This window comes from Microcaecilia unicolor, chromosome 9 (assembly GCF_901765095.1).
Source record: "Microcaecilia unicolor chromosome 9, aMicUni1.1, whole genome shotgun sequence".
NCBI classification, from domain to species: Eukaryota; Metazoa; Chordata; class Amphibia; order Gymnophiona; family Siphonopidae; genus Microcaecilia; species Microcaecilia unicolor.
The window spans coordinates 140,109,948-140,134,840 of NC_044039.1; the positions used below are offsets into that span (position 1 = coordinate 140,109,948).

General features: G+C 48.7%; 1 protein-coding gene across 4 annotated transcripts in view; it reads left to right on the forward strand.

Annotated features, from left to right (window-relative positions):
* Positions 1-24,893, forward strand: part of TMEM62 (transmembrane protein 62) — a 121,824-nt gene that overhangs the window by 13,751 nt on the left and 83,180 nt on the right. For 2 of the 4 annotated variants that reach the window (XM_030214509.1, XM_030214510.1), the window contains exons 2-4: positions 10,437-10,577; positions 16,852-16,976; positions 17,160-17,282. In XM_030214509.1, coding sequence (XP_030070369.1) covers positions 16,858-16,976; positions 17,160-17,282 — 242 coding nt within the window. In that variant the 5' untranslated portion in view covers positions 10,437-10,577; positions 16,852-16,857. Of the gene's footprint in view, positions 1-10,436; positions 10,578-16,842; positions 16,977-17,159; positions 17,283-24,893 lie in introns of all 4 variants that reach the window. The other 2 variants (XM_030214511.1, XM_030214508.1) reach the window with 2 other exon arrangements.

The following is a 24,893-nucleotide window of genomic DNA, read 5'->3' on the forward strand; positions in this document are numbered from 1 at the left end:
AAAAATGCAGAGGGGAGTTAATTTTCCACATTTTGTTCAGTATCACAACTGTTGAATTGTTAGGACTTTAAGTGGTTTCATTCCTCCTCTAATGACCTTTTGCTTTCTTCAATACAGCTTCATAACCCTACATGGCTGATTCTAGAAACAACTATAATAAATCCTATCCCCATTCCGATGATCCATGAGATGATACCAATTTTAAAAAATTAGTTCTTAGTATCTGTTGCCAGTATAGACACTTATAATTATCTTAATTGATACTTTTTGTAAAAAAAATTCTGAAGCTTCTTATGGTTTACCAGTTTGGAATAATTAAAAGATCCTTATAAGAAATAATATTCCTTTTGATTGGCATAATTGTCATGTTGATAATGGCCTTTGGCTAATTTCTCAACTGACAACCAACAGAGAATTAAAATACTTTATCCTAATTTCAGCACAAATGTCATTTAATAAATTCGCAGTGTTTTAATTGGTATAATTTTCATCAGACTTTAAAAGGATCCTGTATAGAACTAAATCTATATCTTTGTGGAATCTTTTTAAATACTTGTTCTTCTCATAACCACTCCACATCCTTGTTCTATAAATTCTTCCAAAGCCATTCTAAATTTTTGTTTGACTTCCCAAAAAGCTTAAGAAAATGGCGGTGAATCTCTGCCTGAAAAACAATGGTCTCTTTTTTTTGTTATGGTGATATGGTCCTAGTCCTTCCCTCTCTTCAGTTGCACAATCTCTATTGTTTTTCTTCAGCATAGATCACATAGACTACATTTGAAAGACTCGATCTGTGTCCATTCTCAAAATTATCTTTGGTCTAGTAACAATACAGAAGAGACTCTTAGACACTTGGGGCCATGTTTACTAAGCTGTACTGTAGGTGCGCTAGTGTTTTTAGCACGCGCTAAAAATTAGCATGTGCTAATGCTAGAGACACCCATATATTCCTATGAATGTCTCTAGCATTAGTTCACACTAAAAACACTAGCGTACCTTAGTAAACAGGGCCCTTGATTTTTGAATGCAGTAATGTTCGTTCATTCTGGACAGATGTTTGGTCCAAGTTAGTAAATATTTTACAAATGGAATAATTATCATACAAATTTATTATATGGTAACAAACATCCTTTCAGATGAGGATGCTGCTCAGTTTAATTTTAATGCTATGGAAATTAAAAAATCATTCAACATTTCCAATCTTTCTGTTTTCTTATGGTGGAATACTGTCTTACAATTTAGAAAATATGAAAGTATTTATCTGAATCCTTTTCTAGCTAACTGCAAGCATAATCAAGTGGTCCAGATTTGACAAATTTCTCTCAAAATATTCCAACTTTCCTAATTAATTGTAATAGCTTAATTCTTCTGCTCATATGCATAGTTTAGTTTTTAAATGATATGATCACTTTCTGAATCTATATTGTATAATCATTTATACAGTTTTTGACAGTTTGTGATTATTTGTTGCTTGATTATTTGTACCTTTAAAAAAATGCAAAAAAAATAAAATTAAGTGGTTGGAGGTCTCCATACAGGTCAATAGGAGTTCTTGTTCAGATGTAGTATTTACTAGTGTTGTACCAAATATTCATATTTGATTTGATTTTGCCCTGAATATGTTATTCATATTTGGCTGAATGGTGATTAAATTTGAATGTGAATAATCCGGGGCTCTGCTGTGCCAAATCCTACTGAAATAAATACTTTATTTAAATTTCTAGACTGCTTACATAAGTAATGCCTCACTGGGAAAAGACCAAGGGTCCATCGAGCCCAGCATCCTATCCACGACAGCGGCCAATCCAGGCCAAGGGCACCTGGCAAGCTTCCCAAACGTACAAACATTCTATACATGTTATTCCTGGAATTGTGAATTTTTCCCAAGTCCATTTAGTAGCGGTTTATGGATTTGTCCTTTAGGAAACCGTCTAACCCCTTTTAAACTCTGCCAAGCTAACCGCCTTCACCCCATTCTCTGGCAACGAATTCCAGAGTTTAATTACGTGTTGGGTGAAGAAAGATTTTCTCCGATTTGTTTTAAATTGACTGCACTGTAGTTTCATCGCATGCCCACTAGTCCTAGTATTTTTGGAAAGCGTGAACAGACGCTTCACATCCACCTGTTCCACTCCACTCATTATTTTATATACCTCTATCATGTCTCCCCTCAGCCGTCTCTTCTCCAAGCTGAAAAGCCCTAGCCTCCTTAGTTTTTCTTCATAGGGAAGTCGTCCCATCCCCGCTATCATTTAGTCGCCCTTCACTGCACCTTTTCCAGTTTCACTATATCTTTCTTGAGATGCGGCGACCAGAATTGAACACAATACTCAAGGTGCGGTAGCACCATGGAGCGATATAACGGCATTATAACATCCTCACACCTGTTTTCCATACCTTTCCTAATAATACCCAACATTCTATTCGCTTTCCGAGCCGCAGCAGCATACTGAGCAGAAGGTTTCAGTGTATTATCGACGACGACACCGAGATCCCTTTCTTGGTCTGTAACTCCTAACGTGGAACCTTGCATGATGTAGCTATAATTCGGGTTCTTTTTTCCCACATGCATCACCTTGCACTTGCTCACATTAAACGTCATCTGCCATCTAGCCGCCCAGTCTCGTAAGGTCCTTCTGTAATTTTTCACAATCCTGTCGCGAGTTAACGACTTTGAATAACTTTGTGTCATCAGCAAATTTAATTACCTCGCTAGTTACTCCCATCTCGCAATCATTTATAAATATATTAAAAAGCAGCGGTCCTAGCACAGACCCCTGAGGAACCCCACTAACTACCCTCCTCCATTGTGAATACTGCCCATTTAACCCCACTCTTTGTTTCCTATCCTTCAACCAGTTTTTAATCCACAATAGGACATTTCCTCCTATCCCATGACCCTCCAGTTTTCTCTGTAGCCTTTCATGAGGTACCTTGTCAAACGCCTTTTGAAAATCCAGATACACAATATCAACCGGCTCCCCTTTGTCCACATGTTTGTTTACTCCTTCAAAGAATTTAAGTAAATTGGTCAGGCAAGATTTCCCCACACAAAAGCCGTGCTGACTTGGTCTCAGTAATCCATGTCCTCGGATGTGCTCTGTAATTTTGTTTTTAATAATAGCCTCTACCATTTTCCCCGGCACCGACGTCAGACTCACCAGTCTATAATTTCCCGGATCTCCCCTGGAACCTTTTTTTAAAAATGGCCACCCTCCAATCTTCCGGTACCACGCTCGATTTTAAGGATAAATTGCATATCACTAGCAGTAGCTCCGCAATCTCATTTTCAGTTCTGTCAGTATTCTAGGATAAATACCATCCAGTCCAGGAGATTTGCTACTCTTCAGTTTGCTGAACTGCCCCATTACGTCCTCCAAGTTCTAAGCGGTTTACAAATGTTCAGAATTGAATATTAAGTAACCAAGACAAAAATTTACAGTAAACTCATATAAACATTACAACAAAAATTAACCATAGGAATCTTTTAAAAGAGACATCTTTACCTGTTTTCTGAATAACATATAATTATGTTCTCTGATTTCACATTGCTTCTTTATTTGCTATGTTAAAGCTCATTGCGCATTATACACAGTCAATGTTCATATTTGGCTGAATATTTTCATTATTCATATTCGGCTGTATTGTAAATATGCTATTTGGTACAGCTCTAGTTATAACTTAGCCAGTTCATCACAAGAATTTAGATCAGCATAATGTGTGTGTATATATGGTCGCCAGGAGTTGGTGTTGACTTAATAGCAGTAATCAATAGGTATGTACATATTAAATAGCATATTTCTAGACTCAAAATCAGCTATGTAGTGCATCAGGAGGTAAAGCGAATGCTACATACCTGTAGAAGGTATTCTCCGAGGACAGCAGGCTGATTGTTCTCACTGATGGGTTGACGTCCTCGGCAGCCCCCTCCATCGGAAAGTTTACTAGCAAAGGCCTTTGCTAGTCCTCGCGCGCGCATGCGCGGCCGTCTTCCCGCCCGAAACCGGCTCGAGCCGGCCGTCCAGTATGTAGCAAGACAATACACTTCAAGGGAAGACTCAACTCCAAAGGGGAGGCGGGCGGGTTTGTGAGAACAATCAGCCTGCTGTCCTCGGAGAATACCTTCTACAGGTATGTAGCATTCGCTTTCTCCGAGGACAAGCAGGCTGCTTGTTCTCACTGATGGGGTATCCCTAGCCCCCAGGCTCACTCAAACAACAACCATGGTCAATTGGGCCTCGCAACGGCGAGGACATAACTGAGATTGACCTAAAAAATTTACCAACTAACTGAGAGTGCAGCCTGGAACAGAACAAACAGGGCCCTCGGGGGGTGGAGTTGGATCCTAAAGCCCAAACAGGTTCTGAAGAACTGACTGCCCAAACCGACTGTCCGCGTCGGGTATCCTGCTGCAGGCAGTAATGAGATGTGAAAGTGTGGACAGATGACCACGTCGCAGCTTTGCAAATTTCTTCAATGGAGGCTGACTTCAAGTGGGCTACCGACGCAGCCATGGCTCTAACATTATGAGCCGTGACATGACCCTCAAGAGCCAGCCCCGCCTGGCGTAAGTGAAGGAAATGCAATCTGCTAGCCAATTGGATATGGTGCGTTTCCCTACAGCCACTCCCCCTCCTATTGGGATCAAAAGAAACAAACAATTGGGCGTACTGTCTGTTGGGCTGTGTCCGCTCCAGGTAGAAGGCCAATGCTCTCTTGCAGTCCAATGTGTGCAGCTGACGTTCAGCAGGGCAGGAATGAGGACGGGGAAAAGAATGTTGGCAAGACAATTGACTGGTTCAGATGGAACTCCGACACGACCTTTGGCAAGAACTTAGGGTGAGTGCGGAGGACTACTCTGTTATGATGAAATTTGGTGTAAGGGGCCTGGGCTACCAGGGCCTGAAGCTCACTGACTCTACGAGCTGAAGTAACTGCCACCAAGAAAATGACCTTCCAGGTCAAGTACTTCAGATGGCAGGAATTCAGTGGCTCAAAAGGAGGTTTCATCAGCTGGGTGAGAACGACATTGAGATCCCATGGACACGGTAGGAGGCGTGACAGGGGGCTTTGACAAAAGCAAACCTCTCATGAAGCGAACAACTAAAGGCTGTCCTGAGATCGGCTTACCTTCCACACGGTAATGGTATGCACTGATTGCACTAAGGTGAACTCTTACAGAGTTGGTCTTGAGACCAGACTCAGACAAGTGCAGAAGGTATTCAAGCAGGGTCTGTGTAGGACAAGAGCGAGGATCTAGGGCCTTGCTGTCACACCAGACGGCAAACCTCCTCCAATGGAAGAAGTAACTTCTCTTAGTGGAGTCTTTCCTGGAAGCAAGCAGATGCGGGAGACACCCTCTGACAGACCCAAAGAGGCAAAGTCTACGCCCTCACATCCAGGCCGTGAGAGCCAGAGACTGGAGGTTGGGATGCAGAAGCGCCCCCATCGTCCTGTGTGATGAGGGTTGAAAACACTCCAATCTCCACGGTTCTTCGGAGGATAAACTCCAGAAGAAGGGGGAACCAGATCTGACGCGGCCAAAAAGGAGCAATCAGAATCATGGTGCCTCGGTCTTGCTTGAGTTTCAACAAAGTCCTCCCCACCAGAGGGATGGGAGGATAAGCATACAGCAGGCCCTCCCCCAATCCAGGAGGAAGGCATCCGATGCTAGCCTGCCGGGGGCCTGAAGCCTGGAACAGAACTGAGGGACTTTGTGGTTCACTCGAGTATGCGAAGAGATCCACCAAGGGGGTGCCCCACGCTTGGAAGATCTGGCGCACCACTCTGGAGTTGAGCGACCACTCGTGAGGTTGCATAATCCGGCTCAGTCTGTCGGCCAGACTGTTGTTACGCCTGCCAGATATGTGGCTTGGAGCACCATGCCGAGACGGCGGGCCCAGAGCCACATGCTGACGGCTTCCTGACACAGGGGGCGAGATCCGGTGCCCCCCTGCTTGTTGACATAGTACATGGCAACCTGGTTGTCTGTCTGAATTTGGATAATTTGGTGGGACAGCCGATCTCTGAAAGCCTTCAGAGCGTTCAAGATCGCTCGCAACTCCAGAAGATTGATCTGTAGATCGCGTTCTTGGAGGGACCAACTTCCTTGGGTTTGAAGCCCATCGACATGAGCTCCCCATCCCAGGAGAGGACGCATCCGTGGTCAGCACTTTTTGTGGCTGAGGAATTTGGAAGGGACGTCCCAGAGTCAAATTGGAGACAAATCGTCCACCAATACAGGGATTTGAGAAACTCGTGGACAGGTGGATCACGTCCTCTAGACCCCCAGCGGCTGATACCACTGGGAGGCTAGGGTCCATTGAGCAGATCTCATGTGGAGGCGGGCCATGGGAGTCACATGAACTGTGGGAGGCCCATGTGGCCCAGCAATCTCCACATCTGCCGAGCTGTGATCTGCTGGGACCACGCACCCGCGATACGAGGGACAACAAGTTGTTGGCTCTCGCCTCTGGAAGATAGGCGCGAGCTATGTCCGAGAATCCAGCAGGGCTCCTATGAATTCGAGTTTCTGCACTGGGAGAAGATGGGACTTTGGGTATTTATCACAAACCCCAGTAGCTCCAGGAGGCGAATAGTCATCTGCATGGACTGCAGGGCTCCTGCCTCGGATGTGTTCTTTACCAGCCAATCGTCGAAAATGGGAACACGTGCACCCCCAGCCTGCGAAGTGCCGCTGCTACCACAACTAGGCACTTTGTGAACACCCTGGGCGCAGAGGCAGAGGCCCAAAGGGTAGCACACAGTACTGGAAGTGGCGTGTGCCCAAACTGAAATCGCAGATACTGCCTGTGAGCTGGCAGTATCGGGATGTGTGTGTAGGCATCCTTCAAGTCCAGAGAGCATAGCAATCGTTTTGCTGAATCATGGGGAGAAGGGTGCCCAGGGAAAGCATCCTGACTTTTCTTTTACGAGATATTTGTTCAGGGCCCTTAGGTCTAGGATGGGACGCATCCCCCCTGTTTTCTTTTCCACAAGGAAGTACCTGGAAGAGAATCCCAGCCCTTCTTGCCCGGATGGCACGGGCCTCGACCGCATTGGCGCTGAGAAGGGCGGAGAGTTCCTCTGCAAGTACCTGCTTGTGCTGGAAGCTGTAAGACTGAGTCCCGGTGGACAATTTGGAGGTTTTGAGGCCAAATGAGGGTGTATCCCTGCCGGACTATTTGGAGAACCCACTGATCGAGGTTATGAGAGGCCACCTTTGGTGAAAAGCTTTCAACCTCCCCCCGACCGGCAGGTCGCACCGGCACTGACACTGGATGTCGCTATGCTCTGTCTGGAGCCAGTCAAAAGCTCGCCCCTTGCTTTTGCTGGGAGCCGCGGGGCCTTGCTGAGGCGCACAGCTGCTGACGAGAGCGAGCCGCGCTGGGGCTTGAGCCTGGGCCCGCAGGCTGTCGGAAGGAGGATTGTACCTACGCTTACCAGAAAGCAGAGGGACCAGTCTGCCTGTGCCCCGAAAAACTCGTCTACCTGTAAGGTAGAAGGCTGAAGGCTGCCGGCGGGAGAACTTGTCGAATGCGGTGTTCCCGCTGGTGGAGAAGACTCTACCCACCTGCTCGACTTTTTCTCTCCAAAAATGTTGTCCGCACGGCAAGGCGAGTCCGCAATCCGCTGCTGGAGTCTATTCTCCAAGCGGCGGCACGCAGCCATGAGAGCCTGCGCATCACCACACCTTGAGCAGCGGCCCTGGACGCAACATCAAAAGTGTCATAAACTCCTCTGGCCAGGAATTTTCTGCACGCCTTCAGCTGCCTGACCACCTCCTGAAAAGGCTGGCTTGCTCAGGGGGAAGAGCATCAACCAAGCCCGCCAACTGCCGCACATTGTTCCGCATGTGTATGCGCGTGTAGAGCTGGTAAGACTGGATCTTGGCCACGAGCATAGAAGATGGTAGGCCTTCCTCCCAAAGGAGTCTAAGGTTCTAGGGTCTTTGCCCGGGGGCGCCGAAGCATGCTCCCTAGAACCTTAGCCTTCTTTAGGGCCAGATCCACAACTCCAGAGTCATGAGGCCACTGAGTGCGCATCAGCTCTGGTCCCCATGGATCCGGTACTGGGACTCAATCTTCTTGGGAATGTGGGGATTACTTAGTGGCTTGGTCCAGTTCGCAAGCAATGTCTTTTTCAGGACATGGTGCAAGGGAACAGTGGACGCTTCCTTAGGTGGAGAAGGATAGTCCAGGAGCTCAAACATTTCAGCCCTGGGCTCGGTCCTCCACAAACCACCGGGAAGGGGAATGGCCGTAGACATCTCCCGGACAAAGGAAGCAAAAGACAGGCTCTCGGGAGGAGAAAGCTGTCTCTCAGGAGAGGGGAGTGGGGATCAGAAGGAAGACCCTCAGACTCCTCGTGCAGAGAAATATCTGGGGTCCTCCTCTTCCTCCCACGAGGCCTCACCCTCGGGTCAGACACAAGTTCACGAACCTGCGTCTGCAACCTCGCCCTGCTCGACTCGGTGGAACCCCGTCCACGGTGGGGGCGTCGAGAGGTAGACTCCCTCAGCCCGCATCGGCGAAGCTCCCTCCGCCGACATAGTCGGGGAGCCTTCCTGGGATGGTGGCCGCTGTCGGCAACCGCACGCGGTACCGACGTCGGGGACCTCAACCTGAGCGATGGGCCAGCCGGCGCCACGCTCGACGGTACCGGAGGCGCAAGCACCGCCGGTACCGGAGGGGTAGGGCGCACAGCTCTCCCAGAATCTCTGGGAGAACGGCCCGGAGGCTCTCGTTAGAGCGGCTGCAGAGAAAGGCTGAGAGGTCGATGCAGGCGCGACGTCAGAACCTGTTCCGGGCGAGGAGGCTGTTCCGGCCTGTCCAGAGTGGAGCGCATCGACACCTCCTGAACAGAGGGTGAGCGGTCCTCTCGGTGCCGATGCCTGCTGGGTGCCGAATCCCTCGGCGACCCAGAGCTCTCGTGCCGACATGGGGAGGAGACCGGTGTCGATGCTTCTTCGACTTCTTCCGAAGCATGTCACCGGAGCTCCCCGGCACCGACGAGGAGGACGTAGAATCCATCCGTCGCTTCCTCGGGGCCGAGACCGAAGAGGGTCGATCCCGGGGGGCTGTACCGCAGGAGCCCTCAGGGTATGAGGAGACCCACCCGAAGGCTCACCGCCACCAGCAGGGGAATGGACAGCCCTCACCTGCACTCCTGACGATGCACCTCCGTCCGACGACATCAGCAGACGAAGTCTCGGTACCACCGACGTCGATGCAGTCGCCCAATGCCTCGGCGCCGATGCAGAGGTCCGATGCCTCGATGCAGTCGATGGAACGGCAACCAAGGAAGATGGTCCGGACGCTGACGACGTCGATGCACTCGATGCCTTCCGGTGCCGATTGCCGACGAAGAGCCGAGAACAAAACGTTCCACTGGGCTAACTCTCGTACCTGAGTCCGCCTTTGTAACAGGGAACACAGACTGCAGTTTCTGAGGGCGGTGCTGGGCCCCTAGACACTGAAGACACGCAGAGGCCTATCAGTGAGCGAGATTACCCGGGCGCACTGGGTGCACTTCTTGAAGCCGCTGGAAGGCTTCGATGTCATGGGCGGAAAAATCACGCCGGCGAAATCAAAAGCCGAAATGGCGAAAATTGAAGCAACCAAAATTTAGAGGGAGAAAATCTCGACCGAGGCCAAAAGAGGCCTACCCCGACAACGAAAGAAAACTTACGGGACAAAAAACTGAGAAATACGGGAAGGGCAGGAAAACCCGAAAGGGTCTTCCGGAACACTACCCGAACTTTTTCAAGGAAAAAAGCGAAAAAACACGTCGAAAAGGACGCGCAAGGTCGACTCTCTGGGGCACGAATGGCGTAACACGACCGTACCGAGCGCGGACGAAAGAAGACTGGCCGGCTCGAGCCGGTTTCGGGCGGGAAGACGGGACGCGCATGCGCGGTGCGCATGGGCGCGCGAGGACTAGCAAAGGCCTTTGCTAGTAAACTTCCAATGGAGGGGGCTGCCGAGGACGTCAACCCATCAGTGAGAACAAGCAGCCTGCTTGTCCTCGGAGAATCAACGTTACCAGCATAGACAGCTCTGTCTGTCTGTCCTCTCAGTCATGGAGTCCTATGCTGCAGTGAAGCTGTGACAGATATGGGATAACTCAGGAATGAGTGTCTAAAAGCATTTCCTTTCTATTTCTTCCTTGACTGACTCCAGATGTCAGTGTTTCTGGAATAGAATGGGCTTAGATCTATGTAGTCCCATTTTTCTTGAAGTATATTTCAAAGACAAACAGAATTTAGACGGTAAAGAGGTTTAAAAATAATTGGTAATGGGTACCGAAAATTGTGTGTGTGTGTGGTGGGGGGGGGGGGGGGGGGAAGCAGTAAATGCAGCTAAGTAATTATATAATCAAAAGGAAGGAGCACATTTTCTTGCATAGGTTCCTCAGTGTACCCATTGTTTTGGCAGGAAATATTCTGCTCTGCGCAAAGAGGGTTCTTTCCACTATGTTCACAGGACCCCTTTTGGAAATTACTCTTTTATTTGCTTGGATGCCACACTGACGCCAGGCCCCAAGAGACCCTACAATTTCTTTGGGATTTGAACAAGGTAAAATAATATGTTCCTTAGAAAAAGTCATAAAAATACTGCCTCTCTGAATGTGTACCAAAGGCTGTCTCATTAGCAAGTGGAAAAGCCATCCAGTATTACAATTTGAAGAAAAAGTGGATGTAAACTACAGGACAGCAGGAGGCTGTGAGAACTGATGCTGACTTGTACTTCTAAGTGTGCCACACTATTTGTATCGCTGCAAAACGTAGGGTATTTTATCCACCTCTTTTTCCTTGTCATCAAGCAGATTGCAGCCATTACAGATGGGTTGTGTCCATCAACCAGCATAGGGATAATAGAGAGCACACTTTTTCAGTGCCTCATACCAGCGTGCTCCACTTCCTTCTCTTCAGTATTCTCTATTTCCCCTAGCAGAGTGGCTGCAGCTTCTCTGCGCTCCATCTAAAATCTGCCCTGGAGGTTGCTACTGTCTTTGCCAGTTGTTTGCAGGGGTGTTGGGAGGCTAGAGCAGCTTCACTTTAAAGGCACATAGGTCGCCCCTTCCCTGGCCTTACCCATACCTCCGTGGATGTGGACACATTGCTTAGCTTTCCCTGTCCTTCCCCACCAACAGTGGATGCAGGCACATAGGTTCGCCCTTTCCCTGCCTTTCCCACTCCACTGAGCCTCCGGAGTTCTATTTACCTCTGCTTTCCTCCCAGCATTAAAAAGAAAAAAAAAAAGGAACAGAGGTTTTTCCTTGCCTTTTTCTGTGGGACCGGAGCTGTGATACTCGGTCCAGTGAGGTAAGAGTGTTTTCTGACTCCTCTGGGGGTTGGGCCCACCGCGATCGGGGGCGATTTGGCGCGAACCGCCATTTTGAATTTTACCGCCATTTTCGGCGATGGCTGCGGAGACAGTAAAGCGCTGTTCCAAGTGTGGCAAGCGCAGATCAGCAGCGGGGCTCTGGTAAATTCGGGCTGTACAGACATAAGAGCCGGCCCGAGCCTGGGCGAGCGACGATTCTTCGCGCTCATGACTGGCAGCGGACGCCATTTTTGAATTTACCACATGGCGCGACCATCGCTGAGAGGTGAGAGTTCGTGAGTCCTGGGGGGAGGCTCGGAGTGAGGCTGATATTGAAAGCTACTAGCCCGGCAGACGATCCGTGGTGCCCAGGTGAGTTTTGTCCTCCCCTTGATTTTGTCTTATACAATGCATAAAGTAGACTGCTTAAAAGAGCTCTCCGACAAAGCCCTGCAGGGGCCTCGTGCTAATGCTCCCCCGGTGGATTCCTAGCCTTGGGTATGCCCTCTGAGGCGTTAGTCCTGATAATTGGCAGAATATGAAGTGGCAGAAGGGCTCTTTCCCCCTTCAGAGAGTGCTGCACCTCCATTCCCCCCTCCCCCCCCCCCCCCCCCCCCCGTGGTCGGGCTGCGAGGATTCGGAGGACTCTGGTCAGGTCTATTGGTCTGATGAGCCAGAGTCTGCTGCAGAAGTGACTCAGGATCTGGACGATCCCTCCGCGGTTGAGGTATTTTCCACCATGATGAGCTGCCAGTGCTTATTTCTGATGCCCTGCAGGCTCTCTCTATTGAGGACCCTGCCAGTGGCACAGCCTCCTCTGTGAATCCTAGGATGGCTAGTACCAAAAAATCTGCTCAAGCCTTTCCTTTGCATGACTCCATCCAAGAGCTTATTTCGGCTCAATGGGCTGACCCCGAGGGACCTTTGAAAGTTTCCAGGGCTATGGGGCAATTATACCCCTCTGAGTGAGGAGCATATGGCTCGCTTTGCTATGCCTAAGTGGATGCTCTAGTCACAGCTGTGACAAAGAGAACTACCCTCCCTGTTGAAGGAGGTGTTGCCCTGAAGGATATTCAAGACCGTAGACTGGAATCAGCACTTAAACGGTCATTTGAAATGGCAGGTCTCACTATTCAGGCGTCTGCATGCAGTGTTATGCTGCTAGAGCCTGCCTGGCTTGGTTGCAACAGGCAGTGGAACAGCCCGGTGATGGAGCGGAGCCCTTTCAGATGTGGCTCCGCGGATGGAGTCGGCCTTGTCCTTTCTTGCTGACACCCTTTATGATATTGTCAGAGCTTCGGCTAAACACATGGCATTTGGCTAGGCATTGGGCGGCGGACATGGCCTCTAAGCAAAGGTTGGTGAAGTTGCCCTTTCAAGGCCTTCTCTTGTTTGGTAAGGAGTTGGAGAAAATTGTGAAGGGCCTGGGTGAGGCTAAACCCAGCGCTTGCCCGAAGATAGGCCTCGGCCTTCCTCTAAGGGTGCGGCGGTCCACTCCTCTTACAGACCTCGCTTCCGTGAAGCTCGAAGGTACCGCCCAGGGCGTTCTGCTGGGTTCACTTCTCGTGCCCATTTTCAGCAGAGGAACTCCTTTCGCTCGGACAAACGTTCCACAGCCACTGGCTCGAGGCCTGGAGTTCAGGGGGCGACCCTCTCAATGATGGTGCGCCGGCCCTCTCCTCGAGTTCTGTCATCGGAGGACGTCTTTCCCTCTTTGCCGAGGAGTGGGCCAACATTTCCTCAGATCAGTGGGTCTTGGACCTGATCAGAGACGGTTTCAGAATAGAATTCGACACCCCTGTAAGAGACGTGTTTGTGGAGTCCCGATGCGGTTCTGCCGTCAAACGGGCGGCGGTAGAGGAGACTTACAAGGTCTGATTCAGATAGGGGCCGGTCTCCGGTACCTCCCGCCGAACACGGCTGCGGCCGCTACTCCATCTACTTTGTGGTGCCGCGAAAAGGAGGGTCTTTTCGCCCTATTCTGGACTTAAAGAATTAAACAAGTCCCTGAGAGTGCGGCTTTTTCACATGGAAACCCTGCGCTCCGTCATTGCGGCGGTACAGCCAGGAGAGTTTCTCACGTCTCTGGACCTGAAAGAAGCTTACTTGCACATACCAATTTGGCCCCCACACCAGAAGTTTCTGAGGTTTGCGGTGATGGGAAAGCATTTCCAATTCCGGGCCTTGCCTTTTGGCCTCGCCACAGCTCCTTGCACCTTTTCGAAGGTTATGGTGGTAGTAGCTGCCTTTCTAAGGCGAGAGGCTATTTAGGTTCACCCGTACCTGGACGACTGGCTCATTCGAGCAAACTCTGCTGCAGAGAGTTAGCATGTAACAGCCAGAGTGGTCTCAGTTCTTCAATCTCTGGGCTGGGTCGTCAATTTGGCCAAAAGTCACCTGACCCCCTCGCAGTCTCTAGAATATGTGGGGTATGTGTACCTACCCGAGCAAAGGCGGTGCAAGCTTCAGAATCAGGTCCGTCTGCTCCTGAGGATGCCCCGCCCGCAAGCTTGGGACATTGTCCAGCTGCTTGGATCGATGATGGCCACCATGGAACTGGTGCCCTGGTTGAGAGCGCACCTGAGACCTCTACAGTATGCTCTACTCCAAAGATGGTCTCCAGTATCTCAGGATTATCAATGCAGACTCTCTTGGCTCCCTGCGGCCCGACTCAGTATGGAGTGGTGGCTCTCAGACAGCATGCTGCGGCGAGGAATGCCGCTGGCGCTCCCCGATTGGTGCCTAGTGGTGACAGATGCCAGCCTGAAAGGCTGGGGCGCACATTGCAAGGGGAAGCATGCCCAGGGTCTATGGACACCCAAGGAGTCGGAGTGGTCCATCAACCGCCTAGAGTTGAAAGCGGTGTTTCAGGCGTTTCTGGCTTTTCAAGTGACCCTGGAAGGATTGGCTGTCAGAGTGATGTCGGACAACACGACAGCAGTGGCCTACATAAATCGACAAGGCGGCACTCAGTGCAGAGCTCTAGCCGGGCAGGCTGAACAAATTTGCCACTGGGCCGAGCTGTATCTACAGTTTCTGTCGGCAGTTCACAGTGCAGGTCAGAGCAACGTGCAAGCCGATTATCTAAGCAGGCATCAGATTGATCCAGCGGAGTGGGAACTTGCAGACGAAGTATTCCTGCAGATATGTGCCAAGTGGGGCAAGCCCGTGATGGATCTAATGGCGACAAGCATCAATGCCAAAGTCCCGTGCTTTTTCAGCAGACGGAGAGATCCTCGCTCGGCGGGGTTGGATGCCTTGGCTCAACCCTGGCCTCCGGGCCTACTGTATGTGCTCCCTCCATGGCCCTTGTTAGGGCGAGTGCTCCTGCAGATTCGGCTGCATCCAGGAGAAGTGGTTCTCGTCGCCCCGGATTGGCCCAGGAGGCCTTGGTATGCGGACCTCCGACAGATGCTCGTAGAGGATCCCCTTCAGTTACCTCTGGTTCCCAACCTGTTGTCACAGGGTCCGACCGGTGACCATGGAGGACGCCAGCCGATTTGGTCTTATGGCCTGGTGATTGAGAGGGCGCAATTGAGAGACAAAGGCTATTCCAATAAAGTAATTACCACTCTCCTGCAAGCCCGCAAGCGTTCCACTTCCGTGGCTTATGCCAGGATTTGGCGCCAGTTTGAAGTCTGGTGTGCTTTCAGAGACATCACACCCCTGCGGGCTCCTGTCTCGCCGATTCTGGACTTTTTGCAGGATGGTGTACAAAAAGGCTTGGCCTATAATTCCCTGCGGGTGCAAGTGGCAGCGTTGGCCTCCCTGCGTGGCAAGGTTGAAGGCATGTCTTTAGCTGCTCATCCAGATGTGGCACTGTTTCTTAGAGGGGTGCTTCGGCTCCGTCTTCCCGTGCGTGCACCTTGTCCAGCTTGGAACATGGGGCTAGTGCTGAAAGCCCTTCACGGTGCTCCCTTTGAACCGCTTCGGCGTGCTTCAGAGGCAGATTTGACACTGAAGGCCATCTTTTTAGTGGCCATTACTTCAGCGAGACGGGTGTCAGAGCTCCAGGCGCTGTCCTGTAGAGACCCTTTTCTGCAATTTGCAGAGTCCGGGTTCACGGTTTGGACCGTGCCTTCCTTCTTGCCTAAGGTGGTTTCAGCGTTTCACCTAAACCAGCCTATTTTCTTGCCCTCCTTTGTCAAGGAGGAGTTTCCAGAATCTTTTGGGCAATTGCACCTGTTGGACGTGCGCAGGACTCTGCTGCAGTATCTGCGAGTTACTAACTCTTTCAGGACCTCTGATTATCTGTTTGTTTTGCCATCAGGTCCTCGCAGAGGGTCTCCAGTGTCTAAAGCCACTATTGCCCGCTGGCTCAAATAATCTATCTTTTCAGCTTATTTGCTTGCCGGCCGGCCTCCGCCTGATGCCTTTAAGGCGCATTCCACTAGAGGAATTTCCTCTTCTTGGGCTGAAACTGGAGCACTCTCTCTTCAAGAGATTTGTAGTGCAGCAACATGGGCTTCTAAGCTCTTTTGCCGGACATTACACGCTGGATGTGGCTGCCAGGAGGGACGCACGTTTTGGAGCGCAAGTGCTGGCGTGTGGTGTGGCTTGTTCCCACCCTATCTAGGGATTGCTTTGATACATCCCATCTGTAATGGCTGCATCTGCTTGATGACAAGGAAGGGAAAATTAGGTTCTTACCGTGATAATTTTCTTTCCTTTAGTCATAGCAGATGCAGCCATGATCCCTCCCTGTCTGATGCTATCTGCTGTAAATCTATTTCAGGTTCTGTCCGTGTTTCCTGGAGATTCCGTCCTTGGGAGAAAGTCGGAAAACAGTCTTCAGGATTCTTCTTCAATTAAAGGAGGATGACTTAATTCCCTCCAGTTTCATGTTTTGGAGGATGAGTTTATTCCCTCCAGTTATGTCTCAGTGGAGGATGAGTTTATGCCCTCCAGGAGGATGTTTCATTCCCTCCATTCTGAGTTAACGCCCTTTGTTGTAGGGCCATCGTTCGCTGTGAGGAAAGCTCATGTTATTCCCATTGCGGTTTGCCATACTGCTTTGGAAGCTTCAAATACTGAAGAGAGGCAGTGGAGCAAGCTGGTATGAGGCACTGAAAAAGTGTGCTCTCTATCTCCCTCTGCTGGTTGATGGACACAACCCATCTGTAATAGCTGCATCTGCTATGACTAAAGGAAAGAAAATTATCACGGTAAGAACCTAATTTTCCCATGCTTCTAGCTCGGTCTGAACCAGGATTGGGGTCTGGCAAAATGAGCATTAATTTGCATCTGCCCAGGGATTTGTTTTCCCTTGGTTTCGTATCTCATAGCCTTGTATTTCTCTTATTCCATCCTGTCATAACATGATACCTAGCATTGTTGGCAGGAGTGTGAAAAATAATTTATTTTGTTTACTTCTACAGAATTTAAAACATCTCTTTTGAAGGAGAGAAGCAAGGAAAAGATATTTATATATTTGTAATAGTTTAATGTTTGCTTTTTTTTTTTACTTTTTAAGATAAAAGCTTTAATTGTATTGTGCTATATTCACTTGTTACTGCTTTTTCAGAAACAAATGGATGAACTTGTATTACTAGAAAAGGAAAGTCAACGCAGCAACCAATCAGTCTGGTTTGGCCACTACCCAACATCAACTATCATCTCCCCATCCCCAGGAATCCGAGTACTGATGAGGTAAAACCTTTTATTCCCTTCATAGCTGGCACATGAGAGCAGTTCTTTTCTCCTTTTCAGGGATAATCTGACTCTTGTTCTGCTCTACTTTTTTCTGATGTGCTTGAGTGACCAGCAAAACACTGGTTTCCTTCTGTTAAGCTGATACTTTTTTTTTAATTTAATCCTTCTTTTTCTGTATAGCTCTGCTACAGCCTATTTGTGTGGACATCTGCACACTTTGGGAGGAGTTTTGCCAACCATGTACAGCCGGCATTCACAGGGTACCCTAGAACTGGAACTGGGAGACTGGATGGACAACAGGAGGTATGTGATTTTGGAGTGGCAAAAAGCTGAACAGTGAACACCTTAATTTTCGTGCTGTAAGGGAAGTGGCTTTATTCCCACATAAGAAGGACCAGATCTTCTGAGGCCCCAGCCAGAATCCCCTAGAGCTAAGTTTGAGCTGGAGGGGGGGGGGGACCCTAAGTTCCAGAGCATATATAGGATTGGAATCGGGGACACTCGTGAAACTAACAGGTAGTACACTTAAAATATATCGAATAAAGTATGTGGGGGGGGGGGGGGGGATTCACTCAAGTTACAATTAAGCTGTGGAATTTGTTGCTGGAGGGACATGGTCAAGCCAGTTTACATAGCTGAGTTTAACAAATGGAGAAAGCATGTGGAGCATGGCTCAATTTTTCCCAATCCCTATGTGCGTGCTTCTGACCTGGAGTGAAGGGAGGGTGGGATTTGAATAGGTTGATACCCAATGTTTTGTTGGCTTGGAAAGAATAATAAAATGAAGCCAAATGTGATAATGATATCAAACCATTAGATGTCACTGTCAATAGATTTCAAAGGATGGATTTTGCAGTTTAATCAGAGGGTACTAAAGTTCATGATGTGCTTCTCCACCACTAGTTGGATGTACACATAGCAATTAGTAGCCAGTTAACACATAGTTCAGTCACTGGATGTTGCTGTAATTAGCATTCATTAAAGCTATATAGTTCTGTCACGAAAAAAAAAATCACATCTGTGTTGCTAAGAGCCAGCGCAATAGGGGCAGCGTGAAGAGGGGGAGTGCATGGTGGGTAAAGCATATGAAGCATGTCTGGTAGAACTGTGTATGTAAAAGAGACTAGGAGAAGAGAGATGCAGTTTTAAAGGATCAGGTCCCTAATTGCTATTTTTTACTTTATCTGTTTGCCATGTAGAAATGGTCTGTTCCATACCATCCCATAGATCAATCCAGAGACTTGTGGGTTATGTCCCTCTACCAGCAGGTGGAGATAGAGAGAACTTCAGAAGTTTGCTATATGTGATCATGTACAGCCAGCTTAACCTCAGTATGGTCAATACCAAAGCAGTGGAAGAAATAGAAATCCAAACAAAACAAACTCTCCTGCCTCCAGAAAACCCAACTGGATACCTCAACCGCTCTAGCAGAAGCATCCTGTTCTGTTTCTTTGGTTCTTAAAACAAAACAAAAAAACTGAAGGAACCCATCTAGAACCAGGAACTAAAAACAAATCTGGAACCAACTCTTAACAAAAGTAGGATAAGCACGGATAAACAAGGGTGGGCCTCTGGATTGATCTGTTGGGACTAATGGAAAGAAAATTATCAGGTGAGGATTAATTTTTCCTTTTATGTTTCAACGGTTTTTATTGATGAGTCAAAAGACAACAAAATTAAACCAGAATGTAAATCCACCTTCACACATTAATATCAAGACACCATTGCAACATTTGCGGTGGCAACATAACAGATACACCTCTCTGCTTACAGTCATCATACTTTCAACATTTTTTATCCCCCCTCCCACAATTATACTTTATATTCGTGTTTCAGCAACTTTGACTGATATTATACAAGTAACGATTATTTTTGATGTTTTGATAAAACATTTCCCTTCCTCCCTGTCAGCCTTCTAACAGAGTATATTTTAAAACTTATATGTTCCCCCATTCCACATTCCACATCAAAATCTACCATTCTTGAAATGTTCGTGAGGGACAGAATATTACCAAACCCAAAAAGGGTGCTGAACTGTAAATCAAACACTAGTATCCCCCCCCCCCCCCCCCCCCCTCTACCCCCCACCCCTTGTTGAGAGATATTCAGATTTCCAATTTATTATCATAGAGGATGGTCTGAGTTCAGTATATGTCTAAAGCGAGTTCACCACTAAACTGCGCCCCTTAGGAGACAGACTATGAATATATGGCCCCCAAACATCCAAGAATCGTCGTAGCCGCCCAGTGGAGCCCCCCACCCCTCTTCTCTCAAACAACATAAATTCGTGTAACTTGTTACGCCAGTGCCAGAAATCCGGGGGGGTCTCTGCCACCCATTGTCTCATCACCAGCCTCTTGCCAATCAAAAAGGCCTTCCGAACCAACTGACGGGCCGATCCCTTCTGCAAAAGAAATGCTTCATATTTGTCTAACAAAATTCCCATCGGAGAGCACATGATTCTCAAGTCCAAGAGATCCGCCAGATATTGAGCGATGGAATCCCAAAAGTGTCTCACTGTATAGCAGCTCCACAAACAATGAAAAAAAGAGCCCGGAACCCTCCCACACTTCCCACATAAGGGTGTATCAACTCCCCCCATCCTAAATACCTGAGCCTTCGTTAAATAGGCCCTATGTAGGATGCGGTATTGGCACTCTCTAAGCCCTGCGTTTCCCGTCAAACTTCGTATCCTGGCCGTCAAAGCATCAAAATCCAAAGAAATATTTGGCTTCTCCAAATCTCCTGCCCATCTCTGCCGAATGCTCTCCCGATCCTTGGGCACCAAAAACTTTCCTAACGCTCTGCATAGCCCTGAAATGGAAAGACGTTCACTTTGTACCGAATGGAAAAACTGCCTCAAAAGGCGACAGTGTCCAGCCCCCAGAGCCTCCGTCTCCAGGGAGTCCACATAGTGTTTTAACTGGGCATAGGCAAAAACACCTCTCATATCATACCCCAGTCCCAATGCTCCTAGGTTCAACATGCAACCTTGTCGACTCAACACATGCTCTAACCGACTTATCCCCTGTCTCGCCCAAGTCCGAAAAACCGCATTCTCTAATCCCGGCCTAAACAGCAGGTTACCCTGAATAGGGAGAAGATCTGAGGTGCATCTATTCAGGCCAAACATCCGCATCACATCTCTCCAAAGCGCTCTCAGAGGGACACTAAGATACTGGAGCGCAAATCAGGGGGAAGTGACTTACTGGGAGCCTGCAAGAGAAAATAGAAATGGCACGGTGCGTAATATTGGCTTTCCAACTTCCTCCAAGTGTAATCATCTCTCGCCAAAAACCAATCTCCGAGATACCTCAGGAGGCAAGCCCAATTATACCTCCTCAAATCCGGGAGCCCCAGGCCTCCCTCCCTCCAGGCCCCCTGCAGCATCTGTAATGGCAACTTTGCCTTCTTACCTCCCCAACAGAATCGCCTAACCATCTTGGTCAACAAGGTCAAATCTCTTGTTTTCAAATAGACGGGCAGCATATGTAATAGATATAACCATCTAGGGAACTCCACCATTCTGAATAACTGAATCCTCCCACTAAGAGATAATGGTAAATGCTGCCAAGCACGCAGCCTCTCCGTTGTGGCTCTCAACAATCTAGAAACATTCAAGTGATACAATTCTGAGACTTTCATCGAAATATGTAGGCCGAGATACTTAAAAGACCCCGGCGCCCACCTAAGGGGGAATCCCTCTCCCCATGTCCGCCTTAAGTCTTCCATCGAGGATAACGCCATTGATTTACTATAATTGAGGCGGAACCCCGCAAAATCTCCATATTCCGCAAATAGTTCTAATAGAGCCGGCAAAGAAGAGCGCGGTTCTGTGAGATGTACTAGCAAATCATCTGCAAAAGCAGAGAGCAGGAACTCAGAATCTCCTATCTGTACCCCTCTAATCTCCGGGTGTTGCATCACCTCCCGGAGCAGAGGGTCCAGGGACAAGATGAACAAAAGCGGAGACAAGGGACACCCCTGCCTCGTCCCTCTATGAATCCGGAAAGATCTCGAACGTTCTCCATTTACCCACACATAAGCACCCGGCTCCGAGTATAGGACCTTGATAGCCTCTAAGAAAAAGCCCCCAAAACCATAAGTACGTAAGACGGCAAACAAATACGACCAGCTGACCCGGTCAAACGCCTTTTCCGCGTCGAAGCTAACTAAAAGTGACGGAAGGCGTCTCCGGGCTACAACTTCTAGGGAGGTCAACAAAGATCGAACATTTTTCACGGCCGTCCTCCCCCTTACAAACCCCACCTGGGACTCTTCAACCAGGGATGGTAAAACTAAGGCTAATCGGTTGGCTAAGATTTTGGCATATAACTTCGCATCCACATTAATTAAAGAAATGGGTCTGTAAGATGCAGGGTCCACCACATTCTTCCCCTCTTTAGGTATTACAACAATCTGGGCCTCCCGGAACGTACCCGGGCACGTCCGCGTTGACACCATTGAATTAAATAAAGTCAATAAGGGCCCCTGGATCTGGTCATAAAATTGTTTGTAAAATTCTACTCTATAACCATCAGGTCCAGGAGCTTTGTGGGAAGTACACTGCTGTAGAGCCAACATCAGGTCCCCCTCTGTAAATGGTGCATTCAAACGTTCCCTCTGCCTATCCGAGAGGACAGGCAAAACCAAGTTATCCAAATACAATTTGCTATCCAATACTTCGTCTCGATCCGAGGCATACAGCACCTCATAAAACTTACCAAAGGTGTCCGCAATATCCCCATCGTCTCTCACCATTCTCCCATCCCCAGCTTTTAATTGGGAGACCCGATTGATCCCCTCTTTCCTACGAACCATCCTAGCCAACATGCTGCCCGCCTTATTACCATACTGGAACAGACGGTATTTATAATACAACTGGGTCTTGGTCGCCCGCTGGTGTAAGAGCTCATTTAATTCTTTCTGCGCTTCCAATAAAGCCACTCTACATGAGGCCGTGGGCGCATGTCCATATTTTCTCCGTAGCCTCTGGACCAAGCCTCCCAGACGAACAATTTCCCTGTCCCTCATCCTCTTCTTATGCGTAGAGTAAGAGATAATATCTCCCCTTAAGACAACCTTTGCTGTTTCCCAAAACAGAGCTGGTTGGTCAACATGAGCACCATTATGATACACATAATCCTCCCATTTGCCCAATAAATGTTTCTGAAATCTCGGATCTCTTACCAACTCCAAGGGGTATCTCCACATCCAATTACCCCGGCCCTTCAACCGATCTTCCAGTGTTAACCATATCAAAGCGTGATCAGAAACTGCGTACGGGCCAATCTCCGCCCTCCGCACCTTAGAAAATAAAGAATTTGAAACAAACAAATAATCTAGGCGGGACTGAGAACCATGTGCCCTTGAGAGATGGGTATAATCCCTTTCAGACGAATGTAACATCCGCCATACATCTACTAGTGCCAGGGCTTTACAAAAAGAGGACAGCGCCTTACGGCTCCCCCCCGGATTCTGGCAAGCTGAGGTGGAACGATCCATGAGAGAGTCACATACCAAGTTAAAGTCTCCACCCACAATCAATTCTCCCTCCACGTGAGGAGACAGCCTCCTAATCAGATCTTGGAAAAATTTTTCATTAAACACATTGGGGGCATAGACATTGCATAAAATCAAAGGGCGACCATTAATTTCCACCTTGGTCAAAACCCACCTCCCCTCCGGGTCGGCCCAGACGGAGATGATCCGAAGCGGGATGCCCCTCCGAAAGAGAATCAGCACCCCTGCCTTCCGACCCACCGCCGGGGCTTCTACCAGAGATCCCACCCATCCTCTTTTAAATTTAGCATGTTCTCCGGAGGAGAGATGTGTCTCCTGAAGCAAGGCCACATCAGCCTTCTGTCTCTGCAGTTCCTGCAAAACTTTAGTTCGTTTAATAGGGGAGGAAACCCCCCCCACATTCCACGAAACTAGCTTAAGTGAACTCATAAGTCCAGTAATCATACATTTGAATAACTATGTTAGATTTGTCAAATAATGAGAGAGGAGGCCCCCCAGCCCTTGAGCCTCCCCCCCTTGACCCTCCATTCCAATCATAATTCTTGCCAGATTCTCCCAAATATCTCCACAACCCCTCCCTCCCCCTCCCAACCCCTCTATCCCCTGTGTAACCCTGCATGGCTCCTAAAAAGAAGCCAGTCACGCGAGCTCCCCCCCCTCCCTATACATGTTTCATTGTCAGTCACACTTCTCGTATCCCCTCATTCACCCACCCGAATTTTTTTTTTTTTTTTTTTTTTTTTTTTTTTTTCCTCGGGTATTTATATGGAACAGAATAATCACTCAGCCAAACCCCCCCTTGTGGGCCTCATGAAACATAATACAAATGGCATCGCATTATATCACTTAGTATAATAAAGTCCTTCTGAAGTATATGTCCCGGGACACTTAACTCCAGACAAGCATCCGGCAGCAAACTCCCGCAGGCTCATTAACTTTCAAGAGCATTTGTCAACCGGGCCAGATCACTCATGCCGGTCCTTCAGCCCTCACAGCCTGCTGTGCAAATTTCAACGCCTCCTCCACTGTATTGAAGAATTGTTGGGACCCTCTGTACCAAACCTTCAGCCGGGCAGGATATAGTAGAGCGAATTGGATCTTTTTTGCGAATAAAAGTTGGCACACATCTCGATATGCCCTCCGCTGCTGAGACACCGCCATGGAGTAATCCTGGAAACAGCGCACCACAGAGTTCTCATATTTCAGCTGCTCCACTTTTCTGAGCGCACGAAATATTTCCTGTTTGTGTGCAAAATTAAGCACTTTAAATATCACCACTCTTGGCCTCTGATCTTCTTTTTTCAGGGGGCCCAGTCTGTGGGCCCGCTCCACACGTAGCGGGCCCGTTGCCAATGTCAAATTAAGTGCAGTGGGAAGCCAAGTTTCCAATACCGATCTCAGGTCTACTTCTTTGATATTTTCAGGAAGACCTATCATTCTGATATTGCTTCTCCGAGATCTGTTCTCAAGATCTTCTAATTTGGCCTCTAGGCATTCCACCTTTTGTTTCAGCGTTTTATCTGACTGTTCCCGTCGCTGCACACTATCTTCTATATCTGATAATCTCTGTTTATATTGGGCGAATTCTGTCTGGATGCCCCCCAACTTCTCATCGATTCCCTGCAGTTGGTCTGTGATCCTTTGTAGCTTCAGGTCTACGGAAGCCTCTAGCATCAAGGATACCTCTGCTGCTACCTCTGCAGCCCACGCGGAGCTCACCGTCGGAGGACTCCCGCTCCTTGCGTCCGCCATCTTGGATTCGGGGATCCGACTTCTCGTCCCCTCTTTCTTCCCCGATTTCGCTGCCATCCGTCTGTTCCTGCTCGCGCTCTACCAGCGCCAAGGTTAGCTAGGTGTTTCCCCTGTATTTCGGGTGAATCACTGCTTTCGTCGCCGCGGTTTATTGCTGTAACAATTCGGGAAGGGAGGGAGCTCTGCACGACGACAGCCACCCTCTAGCCGCGCATCACGTGACTCCTTAATTTTTCCTTTTTATAGCATCCCACCGATCAATCCAGAGACTTCTGGGATGTACCAAAGCAGTCCTCAAGTAAGCCGGGACTGTGCAACCCCAGAAGTGAGGACCGATGCTCCAAAGGCCACGTCCTGACGCATCACAACGTCCAATCTGTAGTGCTTAGAAAAGGTATGCCCTGCAAATATCCCCAACGAAACAAAGCAATACTCGGCTGAAGACGTTGCTTGCACTCTCATGGAATTTGCCCGCACCTTCGAGGGTGGAGACCTCCCCATGGTTATATAAGCCTAAATAATTGCCTCCCGAAGCCAATGAGCCACCGTGGCTTTCAATGCCATCTCCCCTTTCTTGAGACCCGCCAAGAGGATGAAAAGATGATCAGAACGACAGAAGTGGCAGCTGGACATAATCCA